Source organism: Hyaena hyaena, unplaced genomic scaffold, assembly GCF_003009895.1.
Source record: "Hyaena hyaena isolate Hyena2069 unplaced genomic scaffold, ASM300989v1 scaffold_31, whole genome shotgun sequence".
Taxonomy (NCBI): Eukaryota; Metazoa; Chordata; class Mammalia; order Carnivora; family Hyaenidae; genus Hyaena; species Hyaena hyaena.
Window position 1 is genome coordinate 3,179,043 of NW_024080664.1, and position 12,182 is coordinate 3,191,224.

The 12,182-nt window shown below is 59.2% G+C and overlaps 1 protein-coding gene across 1 annotated transcript; it reads right to left on the bottom strand.

Annotated features, from left to right (window-relative positions):
• Nucleotides 1–7,058: 7,058 nt before the first annotated feature.
• On the bottom strand, nt 7,059–7,558 carry PRLH (prolactin releasing hormone). The gene is made up of 2 exons (XM_039228491.1): nt 7,459–7,558; nt 7,059–7,207 (listed from the first exon to the last, which is right to left on the bottom strand). Exons 1-2 carry the CDS (start codon nt 7,556–7,558, stop codon nt 7,059–7,061), a joined length of 249 nt encoding a protein of 82 aa, XP_039084422.1.
• Between the last annotated feature and the right edge of the window lie 4,624 nt (nt 7,559–12,182).

The window sequence follows — 12,182 nt, forward strand, 5'->3', positions numbered from 1 at the left end:
GGCCCTGCCCCTTGCTCCCGAGGAAGCTGGACTTTTACATTTACCAAGGGGCCAAGCCTTTTCCAAGCTTGCAGTCTGTTTCTGTCCCTAGCACATCTTGTGTGTCGGCTCTGTTACAAAAAAAACAAAAAACAAAAACCCAACAAGGAGCTTATTAGACATAAAGATAAGAAACAGAAAAACCGGTAAGATTAAAGTCACGCAGCCTCACACACACTACAAACGTAAGATAAAAATCTACAAGTTTCCGGAATGTTCTTTGCCATGATGCTTTGTAATTCCTTATGTAAAAGACGTATGTGACCCTGCTCTTCCTCATGAAGATCATGTGTCCTGGGCCGATGTCCTCGCTTGGACTGCAATAAAACTCTTTTCTCTTTAAAGTTTTAGGGGCGCCTGGGGGGCTCAGTCGGTTAAGCGTCTGACATCGGCTCAGGTCATGATCGCACGGCTTGTGGGTTCGAGCCCCGCGTCGGGCTCTGTGCTGACAGCTGGGATTCTGTGTCTCCCTCTCTCTCTACCCCTCCCCATTCGCACTCTGCATCTCTCTCTCTCAAAAATAAATAAACATTAAAAAAAAATTTAAACAATAAGATTTTAGACCTCGTGCAGACGGGGTAGGTGTTGGGGTGGGTGTCGCCCCCCCAGCAGATGCCGATTCCAGACTCCCCAGATCCCCGGGGCAGGTGCGCCCGCCCCTGCCTGGATTCCAACTCCCCTCAGCTGCCTCGCCGCCTGGTGCAGAGAGAAGCGGGGCGGTGGGGGGAGCCTGTGCGGGACGGCGCACTGTCTGGGGCTGGGCCCGCCTGGTCCTGGGAGCTGTGGGCGGGGGGTGGTGGGGGGGCAGGCCCGGACGGGGGTGGCGGTGCTGGGAGGAGATGGGGTGCGCATCAGGGGGCTGCGTCCACCTCCTGCCTCTCAGGGCCGGGACCCTCCCGGGGGCAGCTGGGGGCGGGGTGGGGTTGGGGTGCCAAGGCCCTCCCCCCCTTTCTCCTGGCTCTGAGCTTGACCAGCTGATGCCTGTGCCCCGGGAGCCCCACTCTTGGCCCCGTGGTGTAAGTTTTGGGGGTTCCATGTTCCCAAACACGGAACCGCGGTCTATAACCTGGCGGGCGGAGAGTTTGCAAGGTTGGGGTGTGTCATGCACGTGGCCAGGAGGTGGCCAGCGAACGGGGAGGCGGCCCACGCACAGGCTGTGACAAAGGTGGCCCCGACGGTGACACGTCATGTGTCCCCCCCCTTACTGCCCCCTTCAGGGGGAGGTCTAGGTGGTCCTGGGAGCTCAGCCCTGATGTCCAGGTGGCTGTTTTACTGCGGGGGGAGGGGAGGTGTTGGTCTCATCCCAGTCCCTGGGACGTGATGAGCGAGTCTGAAGCTTTGAGTACGAAGATGTCGTCCCCCCGGAAGGGCGGCTCTGGGGGTCGACTGAAGATCAGCAGCAGGGCCAAGGCAGAGCGCCCCTTCACGCTGAGTCTGGATGCGTGTCGTCCACAAAGCACGTGGCGGCATTTCTAGGGGCCCCTCAGCCCCCCGCGTGGGAGGGCCCTCCCAGCCCATACCTGGACCTGTGCGGGGGCCCAGCTCAGAGGAGCCCTGGCCACGGACTGACCAGGACACGGACGCAGCCACTGCCTGGGACCCGCCTAGGCGAGGGCACCCCCGCCTGGCCGCACCCTCCAAGGTCGGGCTCCCCACGGGGGTCCCTTCTCAGTCCTGGCAGCTGGTCGCGCCCTCGCCCTGCAGCCCGGGACGCCCTGCACTCCAGCCTCATCCTTGGGGGATCCTAACCGGAGGGCACGTGGCCCAGGGGTCCACGGATCCACGCCTTCCTGACTATGGTCTCCAAGCGCTTCTCAGGGGTCTTCCTCGACTCAAGCAGATTTCTCAGGCTTCTCTTGCATGATCTTTGAGAAAAGGCACAAGGCAGATACAGTAAATAGTAGCATCGGAGAAGGGCCTGCTTCCTTGGTTTCCACTCGTGTTATTTTTTTTCTTCAAGGACTTCATCCGTGACAGTTTCGGACTGTGGTCGAGTTGCCCGGGTTTTCACAATTATTGCCGCGTAAATGAAATGTGTGGAGTGTGAGTCCCTGGGGTGCCAGGCTGTGTCTTCTTGCTCCCCCACTCTGTGGTCGTCCCTGCGGCAGCCGAAGCAGGGGCCTGCCCCATCCCCCTTGGAGGCCACAGGAGGCTGAGGGCGCCCCTGGCCACGAGGTGGCGATCTAGCATCACTTAAGGCAGACCCGGCGGCTCAAGGGCACCGGTCGGGTGTTCACTCTGCTCAATGCCAGGCTTTCAGAGATTTCTCATGAGCTGATTGACGCAACAGGAAGTGGGGGACATGAAGGGGATCTCTGTAGGACGCCCACGCGTCTATATTCCCTCCTGTTCTGTCGAGAGAGGATCACTGTGCTGGAATTTATTATTAAAACATATCCTTGGACTTAACTTCCATCAGGCATCCTTGCACGGTGACCTAGACTGGACGGGGTGCACTGGGGAGCTCAGTTCCCCATCACCCAGGATGTGACTGCTCCCTTTCCCCGCCTCTGCCCCACTAGGCAGGTGGCTCAACCCTGCCCTGGAATGACCGGGGAGCACCCCCCCCCCACCCCGGCAGCAGCCCTCGCCCACTGCAGGCTCGGGTTAAATCGGTCTGCAGTGCAGCGTGGGCCTGGGCTCCCGCCCTCTCAGGTGGACCTAATGTTTTGGAGGAGCACCCGAGGGGAGAGGGTCTAGCCGGCCTTTTCCTCTGGGGCACTCGGTGCTGGGACAGCATGTGACACACTCCGGGCGCTCAACAGTCGTGTGCCTGATGAGAGGATAGAGCTGGCTTTTCACCCGAGATCTAGAGGGAAGGCGGGCTTCTCAGAAACAGCTTCCACAGTGACAGGTGTTAGGAAACTCTCTGTATCTGTGCTTCACCCACCTTGTCTCAGCCCCATCCTGAAATCTGAGATTGGGGTGGGGGGCGGTGGGAGTGGCCACGCGGAGAGATGGGACTGGCAGGCATTCCCGGCAGGGTCCCCACGAATACCAGCTCCGGTGTGCAGTGGACTCTGGTCCTGGGGATGTGGGAAACTAAGGCAAACGGTAAGTTTAATTCCTTACTGCCTGCAGCCGCCTGACAAGTCCTTGAAGCAGGCAGTGACCTTCCTGCTGCCTGGATGGTGACACTTTGCTCGCGGAAAAGGCAGACTTAGCTTAATGTTATCCCGACCCCCCAGGATCCTGTGAGTCTATGTTAACATACACTAATTCCTTTCTAAACTTCCTTTATCTCTACCGCCCGAGATATATGTTGGCCATCATCCTCCAAGCTGACATCCATCTGAAGGCGCTCATGACAGTTTTCCCTAAACAGTAATAAATGACCTTTCCCTAACAGCAGCCAGCCCCTCAGGGTCCTGGAAACCTCACTTCCAAAGTACCTTAGAGTCTTGTGCTGTCCCTCACCCCCTCCCAACCTGAAGGTATATAACCGTCGCCGTCACAACCCCAGGGCAGCTCTTCCTGCCCACGGGTCCTGGCCTCGTGCTTTAACAAAATCACCTTTTTGCACCAAAGACGTCTCAAGAATTCTTTCTTGGCCGTCAGCTCCGGATCCCCTTGCACTCCCAAACCCCGCCACTGGGGGGCGCCCGCCTGTGAGCCCACTGTCCTGCCCGCAGCCTGGGAAGCCGCTCCGCACCCACGTTGCCGTTGCCGGAGTTTGGACCCGGGTCCCTTCTGGAGCTGGTGTGTGTGTGCACACCTGCACGCGAGGGAGGCAGGAGCCTGGGGGGGCGGGTGGTAAGTGGCCCCTGGGAGGAGCCCTGCCAGTGGAGGTGCCCTTTCCCTGCCTTCTTTTTGTGCGGGAAGCAGCCCCACTGGAAGGGTCTCCCCTGCACCGTTGAAAAGAAAACCACAGGCCATAACGGGGCCACTTCGGGTCCTATGTTAGTAAAACAAGATTTAATACTTAACAACCGCAGTTTCAACTCTTTCTGGAATGTAACCTTGAACCCGCCAAACTGGGACTCCCTGGAGGCCATCCTTTGCAAGACCCCGTCCCCCTTAGGAGGGCGACTTTGCCTAAACAAGGCTAATAGATTCCTTAAAAAAACAGAAACCAAAAACAAAACAAAGAACCTTCTCTCTCTCTGTCCTTAAAAAGCTTTCCTTTCCTGAAGCTTGGCAGACCGGGTCTGCTGGCTACACTGAATGCCGCCGTCCGATTCAGGGGCTGCTTAGTAAAGCCAATTAGGTCTTCAAATGTTTGCGTTCTGTCTTTTAACAGCTCAGAGGGGTCGACTCCGGGACCCATTCTTCTTCTTTTAAAATGTATTCCTTTCTTGGGGCTCCCACTGGGCCAAACTGTGGACAATTTAAGCATCTAATATTATTTGTAAGGTGTTGAACAAAAAGAGAGAAAGACAGAGAGAGAGAGAGAGAGAGAGAGAGAGAGAGAGACCTCCTTTAGAAGAATCGACCTAATAGATGTGGAAGGAATTGGAGAATCTCCATTGTGTGACCCACCGGTGAGGTCGTTGGCTCCCAGCAGGGATGCTCAGTGAGGGTGTTAATCACCGGCTGGGGGTGCTGGGCACGCAGGGCTGTGCAGAAGACCCCTGACAGTGGAGATCCCCCCTCCAGGCCAGGGTCACACCCAGATGTACCCAGCATCTGCCCGTGTGGGCCCTGGACTGGCCATCAGTTGCGGGGCAGGAGGGGCACAGAGCAGAGGTGCCCGCAGCGACACCTGAATCCAGCTGAGGCTCTGGGTCTACCTCTCAGACCACAGGAAGTTCGGGGACAGAACAAGGGAACAATGTACACCTCACAAACCAGATCATTCTACAGGGTGACACTTCTGGGCTCTTGTGAAAGTCAATGTCACAATAAAATAAGGTCAGGGGTTAATCTCGTTTCAAAAACAAAGAAAGAAAGAAAAAGACAGCCAAGATTTTCTGGCCATACTTGAGGTTTTTTTTTTTTTTTTTTTTAATGTTTTATTTATTTATTTCTAGGAGAGAGAGAGACAGCGTGAGCAGGGGAGGGTCAGAGAGAGAGGGAGTCACAGACTGAAACAGGCTCCAGGCTCTGAGCTGGCAGTCAGCACAGAGCCCGAAGCGGGGCTCGAACCCACGAACCGCGAGATCATGACCCAAGCGAAAGTCGGACGCTCAACCGACTAAGCCACCCAGGCGCCCCAACTTGGGGGTTTTTGAATATGGACTAGAATCTAGATGATATTATGGAATTATTAGAAAATGTTTTAGGCATGATAGTCTTGTGGTTATGCAGGAGACTGTCCTTCCAAATGGAGGGAGAGAGAGAGAGAAATACATACAATAAAAATTGTTGATTCTAAGTGGAGGGTATGTGGGATGCTCATTAGATTACTTTTTGAACTTTCCTGTGTGTTTAAAAACTTTCATAAAAAGTTACAGGAACCATAAATCTCCCACCTCTTCACCCCTCTGGGCACAGATGTGTGAATGCCCTGGGGCTGCCTAGCAGAGCACCCCAGGGAGCTCATCAGGAGTTCATCGTCACACCGCTGTGTGTTGCGTTTCCGTGTGAATTTTTTTTTTTTAAGGGTATAATTTAGTGGGGTTAGCACATTTACAGTGTCTGCAGCAATGACCTCCATCCAGTTCCAGACATTTTGGTCCCTGGAGAGAAAAGCCCCTCTGTTAGGCAGTCACCCTGGCAACCAACGATCTGCTCTCTGTCTCTCTTCTGCACATTTCCCATCAACCTGATCACACGCGGTGTGGGCCTCCGTGCCTTCCACTTGGCATCACCGAGGACCCGAGCCGTGGCCTCGGCAGAGACCCGTCCTTTCTGTGGCCGAAGACAAATGCACCGTGTGGATGGACGCACTTAGGTCTGTTCACCAGCTGACGGCTGTTGGGACCGCCCGCTGTGCCTTGTGCTGTGCTGCTGTGAACATTCCCATAGACACATGCGTGACCCCGGTTCTCGGGGCTTTCGGGGATGCACCCGGAAGCCCCTGGAGACTCGGTGTCTGACTTCCTGAGGGTCTGCTGCGACCTGCTTCCCCGGCGGCACCCTGTCCCAGGCCTGGTCCCGCAGCCGCCTGGCCCCTGCGGCTCTGCCTCCTCCCTAAGTCTGCTGAGCCCTGGCCCCACCTTCCTCCAGCGGGAGCAGGGACAGCTGGGGTCTGGGGTCCCTCGGGTGGGTGTGGATGGACGGAAGCCTGGCAGTGGAGGCGGGCTCCAGAGACCCTGCAAGCACGGTGCGGGCAGAGGCCCGCGTGCTTTGGGTTTGGAAGTGACTGGCTAAGACCATCCCCACTCTCCTCCCCTCCCTGCACGCTGGGGTGGGGTGGGCCGTGGGGAGGGGCTTTACACGGAACACCACACCGTGTTGGCCTGCGAGCGGGTGCCGTGACTGCCTGAGCTGTGCAGTGAGGTGGGTGCTCCCGTCCTGGGGAGTTCAGATGGGGAAACTGAGGCTCGGAGTTAAGGACTGGGCTCCATGATCCAGTTAGTGGTGCTGTGGCCCTGGCTCCTCCGACGCAGGACGTAGGGACATCCTGGTGCAATTTGAAACGGGCAGCCAAGGGACACAGGGCGCTTCATTTAAGCTTGAGTCTCCCACTGTTGATTAGAAACAAGCACCTCACACTTGTCTTTCTTCGCGAGTGCAAACAAGGGAGGTGAAAGGACTGGGCTCAGCGAGGGACTGGTCAGGGTGAGGGGCTGTGCTGCCTCCGCCCCTCACCCCGGGGGCCTCCTACACTGTGTGGTGCAGTGTGCAGCCGGGGCAACTGCTCAGAGACGCTCGGGTGGAGGGCAGTACGGGCTGCAGGTGACCCCGGAAGGTCCCAGCCCCGTAGCCAGTGCCGGGAGCCCTCAGGCAATCCCGGAGCCTCTGGGCTGCTGGGCTCTGAGCGTCCTTCAGGCTAACGTCCCAGAGGGAAAACAGCCCCCAGTTTGCCACCAAAGAGATGCAACTAAACAAGGCCAGCTGCTTTTATTAGGATTGGAGGGAAGGTGGCGTGAGGGGGGTGGGGGGCTCCTGTCGTCCTGTCGTCCCGTGCTGGGCTATCACCCGTCCCAGGCGGGCTCAGCGCCTCCTCCCAGCGGGGAGCAGGCTGGCTGGCTCACGGCACCCGCGGGGTCTGCTCTCCTCCGGCCGAAGCGTCCCACAGGCCTGACCCTGCGGCCAGCGTACCAGGCGGGATCGATGTGGGGGGCTGGGAAGGAAGGGCAAGAGCTCGTGCGCGGGGTCCCCGGCGCGTGGCTGCTGTCCGTCCCGTGGGTGGCGGGCGAGGTCACTTCTGGGCAGCGGGCAGCTTCCGGAAACGGGAACTCAAGCTAAATAGCAACCCTTCCTCCCCCCGCCCCCCAGGGTCTCGGGAATGAACCCCTCAACTCTGTGCTGAGCGCGGGGGCAGGGGGGCTGGGGGGGGCGGTTGAGGGAGGCTGAGGCCCAGTGCTCACTCACCGCGGAGCTCCATGGAGTGCTGGCGGCCGTGGCCCGCAGCCCCCCGCAGGGCCGGGCCCAGCAGCAGCAGGCCCAGCAGCCAGGCCTGCAAAGCCCCCATCCCCAGGCTCCGCGCTCTGGGCTGGCTTGAGGCGGGTCCCCACCCGGAGGGCACCACCTGGGGGAGGGCGGGAGCAGCGTTACCTGACGCCCGCGGGAGGGTGCCTGCCGACAAAGGTGGGAGCCTCGGATAATGTGAGTGTGAGAGGGTGTGTGCACGCACATGTGAGTGTACACGTGTGCATGCACATGCCTGAGGCAGTGCACCTGGGACCACATGCGGGTGCGGTCACAGCCCGTGCACGTGTGAAGCTCGTGGTGTGCGTGCAGACACACCCGGCCGTGCACTGCTCGGATTGGTGCCGGAGGGCATCTGGGCACACACATAGCGGGCACACTGGCTCTTGGCAGAGCGTGCCGCCCTCCCTGGGACCTCATTCTGTGCAGTGAGCGTTCCAGGAGGCGACCATCTGTGTGGCAGCCTCGGGCGGGCTCAGACACGCTTGCGCCCTCCCTCTGCCATCGGAAGGAACCAGGCAGGTGAACAAGCGGTGCGTGGAGAGGTGGGCTGTCTTGGAACGGCCTCCGTCTGTCTGTCTGTCGGGGAGCCGGAGGCACGGGCGCTCTCGTGCCGCTGTGTGCATGCTGTGCACACGGGCAGAGGGGCAGAGGCGAGCAGGGTGTGGGCTACAGGTCCCCAGGGTGGCTGCAGAGGTGGAGGGCGCAGGGGGAGGCCTGCCTGCCTCAGACGCGGCTGGGGGCCGGGGGTCCCCGGTGCAGGCTTCTTTCCCTCGCTCGGCCCAGGACTCCCCACAGGACGCCCACCACGCGGGGCTGCACGGTGGGACGCGAGGGCACCCAGAGGTCCTCCCTCCCCCGCCTCACCGGCTTCATCGGGGGATCTGGCACTCCTCCCCCACGGGCCCCCACCCGCAGCACTTTGGGGACCATCCGAAGGCCCCCGAGCACCCCATGTGTTCCAGGGAGGCCCCCCCTGCAGACCTTGACTTTCCAGGGCGCCCCAGCCCCATGGAAAGCGCTCTTGGTCTGAGAGCCCACCTCCGTGGTGGCGTGTCACACACCGGGTGGGACTCGGGGGGCACGGAGGTGTCACCATGGAAGCAGAGTGATGAAGAGACCCATCCGGACGGGCTGGCGGGACCCAGGCGGGGGGCTGGCCTCATGGGAGGGGCAGCACTTGCCCAGGGTCCCCAGGGCCCCGCTTCTCTGCCCTGGAGATTTTCGCCGCCGGCCCACCGGGCTTCCCGTCTGCATTCCCACAGGAGCTGCAGGGACAGTTCTGTCCCTTGTGTCTTCCGTGGCCAACGCTGGACATGGGGGGGGTCTAGGCAGGTGGGTGCCCCTCAGACACACAAACCCGGGCTCCCCCGCCCCAGCCCGACAGCAAGGAGAGTGATGGGGAAGGAGCACAGAGAAACAGTGGGGGTGGAAGGGGTACTCACCACGGTCCCCGCGAGCCTGTGCACGCAGTGGTGACCCAGACAGGGCCAGCTCACCCCCTTTTATAACCCGAGGAGGAAGCAGCCCAGACCCCACCTGCCCCCCTTCACCGCGTCCCCCGCCCTCGGGGTGGCATCAGGACAGAGTCTCCACATTGTTTCTTTTCTTTCTTCTATTCTTTTCTTAAAACTCATCAGTGACATGATGTGTCCCTTCCTGGGTTATATAATTTCATTTGGGTCGAGTGGTTTTAAAACACATTAGCCTTCCTTCTTCATACCCGCCATTGGGCTGGTGGCAGAGTCCTCACCGCGGGCGGGGCAGCACGGAGCCACTGCGGGCACAGAAAGGTGACAGGAGAGGCCGCCCGGCCTGACCCCGCTTCCCAGCCCTCAGTCCCCGTCCGTCCCCACCTGCGGGGCCTTCACAGCTGCGTTCGTCACACACAGACCAATGTCATCCGGTTTCTACAGCGGACGGAGCGCGTCCCCCCAGGCTCTCCTACGGCGCCTGCAGGGCTTTTTTACAAAACCAGGCTGCCGGCTGGATCGGCCTCTGGGCCGCAGGCGGCTGTGCCCTGTATTTCTAGCCGGCAAATTACTCATCATAGATGCAGGCGAATGGCCTGCCCTCTGGGGAGGCCCCCGGGCCCTGGTGGAGAGAGCGTAGTCCGCGTTCCGAATCCCACATGTGTGCAGTTGCTGGGTCACATGCACGGGATCAAATGACGACCCCTCCCCCCCCGCTGATGGATGGGGGCTTCTCCCTAGGCCGGCAGCGTCTACGAGGGACGTGGCCCTGCTCCCTCGGTCACTTCGTGTCTGGAACACGGACTGTGACCTGTGACCACTGTAGGGAAATAGAACAGGGGCCGGCGAGGCCTCTGGCGTCACCTACGGAAAAGTCCGATGAGAAGTTCACGGTCGAGAGGGAAGCCTCAGAGAGGTCACAGGGGCACGGCCACCCTGGAGCCTCACTGGCCCTGCGCTCCCCTCCTGAGGCTGGGTCTGGGTCCCCTTGTCCTGAAGGAAGGTGCCGTGTGTGGCTCACACACTCGCCGTCCCACGTGGGCTGGTCTGAGTGGGCTCTGTTCCTTGCAATGGAAGGAGCCCCACACTGAGGGGACCCTCATGAGTGGTGTCACATTAGCACGATGAAGAGGACTCCCATCTTGGACATGAACTTGATGGTTTTGAGTTTTTGGAACTTTCACCCTCAAGGAGGTGGATTCCTGAGCAGACTCAGCTGGGAGCACAGTGAGGGGACCTAGCTGTTTGTGGTGCTGGTGTTTGGACCAGAGTGGTGTGGTGGGTTGAACAGTGTCCCTCCAAAACCTGTGACCTTGTTCTCAGGTGCAGATGTAATCGCATGAAGGTGAGATGCTGGAGCAAGGCGAGCCCGAAATCCAGTCCTGGACATCCTGTGGGGACACCCGGAGAAGGTGCTGTGAAGACAGAGGCAGAAACAAGCCACTGGTGGAGGCCACCAGAAGCTGGGACAGTGGATGACACGGCCTCTCCCTCGGAGCTTCCAGAAGGAGCCGGCCCTGCCGCCACCTTGACCTTGGGCTTCTGGGCTCCTGAGCTGTGAGAGAACACATTCCGGCCATTCTCAGCCGCCTTGCCGGAGGTTCTCTTTTATTCAGCCCCAAGAAGTGAGTGCAGAGCTCCGTAAGTGTGTCCGAGTGACTGATGAAATACTGCTTTCTGGTACTTATTTCTAGAAGGAACTAGTCTTTGGGGTTTGGGCCTGTGCTTCTTAAACATGGGATCCTTCTGGAGGAGGCACTATCTGATGGCAGAGAGGTGGCCGTGGGGACTGGGAGCCCCTGGAGTCCCAGATTGGCCGTGGTGGGGGAGGGGCAGAGGGACACAGAATCCAAAGCAGCTCCAGGCTCCGAGCTGTCAGCACAGAGCCCGACACGGGGCTCGAACTCATGAACTTCAAGATCATGACCTGATCCGGAGTCGGACACTTAGCCAACTGAGCCCCCCAGGCGCCCCTCTTGAGAACATTTTAAAGGAATCATCTTTAAGGTAGAAAGTTGTTTCCCAAGTCTGTGCCATGAGGGAGCGCCGTTCCCAAGAGCTGAGATCAAGGTTTAGTGAGAGGTGAGCAGCCATGGGAGTGTCTTCCTGCCCCGAGGGGCACTGGCTCTGGGAACTTAGCATCACACTTGTGATCAACGTAAACGATCTTCTCCATTGCTGGTATGTGACTCCCATCCAACTGGTTTCTGCGTTTCCGGTGTGGAAGATAGTAGATGTGGCTTTTATGTAGGAAGTACACCTTGTCAGTGTTCTCCAGAGAAACGGAGGTAAGTGCGTGCGTGTCTGTGTGTGTGTGTGTGTGCGCGCACGCACGCATGTGTGTAGAGAGATTGTGGGGTTGGCAAGTCCGGAATCTACACGGCAAGATGACAGGCTGGGGACCCAGGGAAGAGACGATGTTGCGGCTGGAATTGGAAGGCAGCGTTCAGGCGGAATTCCCTCTTCTTTGGGGGACTTCCGTCTTTCTCTCTTGGGGCCTTCAACTGATTGGATGAGGCCCACCCACATTACGGAGGATAACCCGCTTTACTCAAAGGCTCCTAATTGTAAACGTTAATCACATCCAAAATATAGTATCACAGCAACATCTAGACTGGAGTTTGGCCCAACGTCTGGGCTCCAGGGCCAAGCTGACACCTAAAATTAGGCGCCGCAGACTGTTAGAAGTGTTTGCAGGGATGCTGTAAAACGCTTTCTCTGCGTGACCACGTCCTCGGGGTTCTGAGCCCGGGCGCCGCCGAGCTGCAGGTGTGGACGAAGGCAGTGGTGTGGGAGCATTCGGCTCCTTTAGCTGCCTGCGAGGCCGGCTCCGGGCAGATTCGCTGTAGGTGCGTCTGCAGGCGTGAGAGGGTGAACCGCTCTTCCCAGGGCCGGCGCTTTCCCGTGAAGCCGTAGCCGTGGGGCGGCGTCTGGAGAGGGCTTGAGCCCCTTGCCCGTGAGGCGCCGCGGGAGACGTGCGCTGACAGCGCACATACTGATGGACGTCTGGAGGAATGAACGGGGTCGCTGGCTCGGAGCTGCCGCTCTCCGTTCCTGTTGCCTCAGCTCATCTGCATCTTCTGTTTTCTTCCCAACAAAACACAGAGACACCCCGTATGTAGCTGTGGTTCTGTGCAAAACAACGTCTGTGCTACAGGCCTCGTGAGCACGCCAGAAGTCCCTGGGCCGGCCCGC

Bases quoted from the DNA above. Each gene is read 5' to 3' on its own strand.
- PRLH (XM_039228491.1), bottom strand. From the start codon at position 7,558: ATGGGGGCTTTGCAGGCCTGGCTGCTGGGCCTGCTGCTGCTGGGCCCG. The intron at 7,208-7,458 runs GTGAGTGAGCAC...CTTCCTTCCCAG, and splicing joins GCACTCCATGGAGCTCCGCG to CCCCCCACATCGATCCCGCC.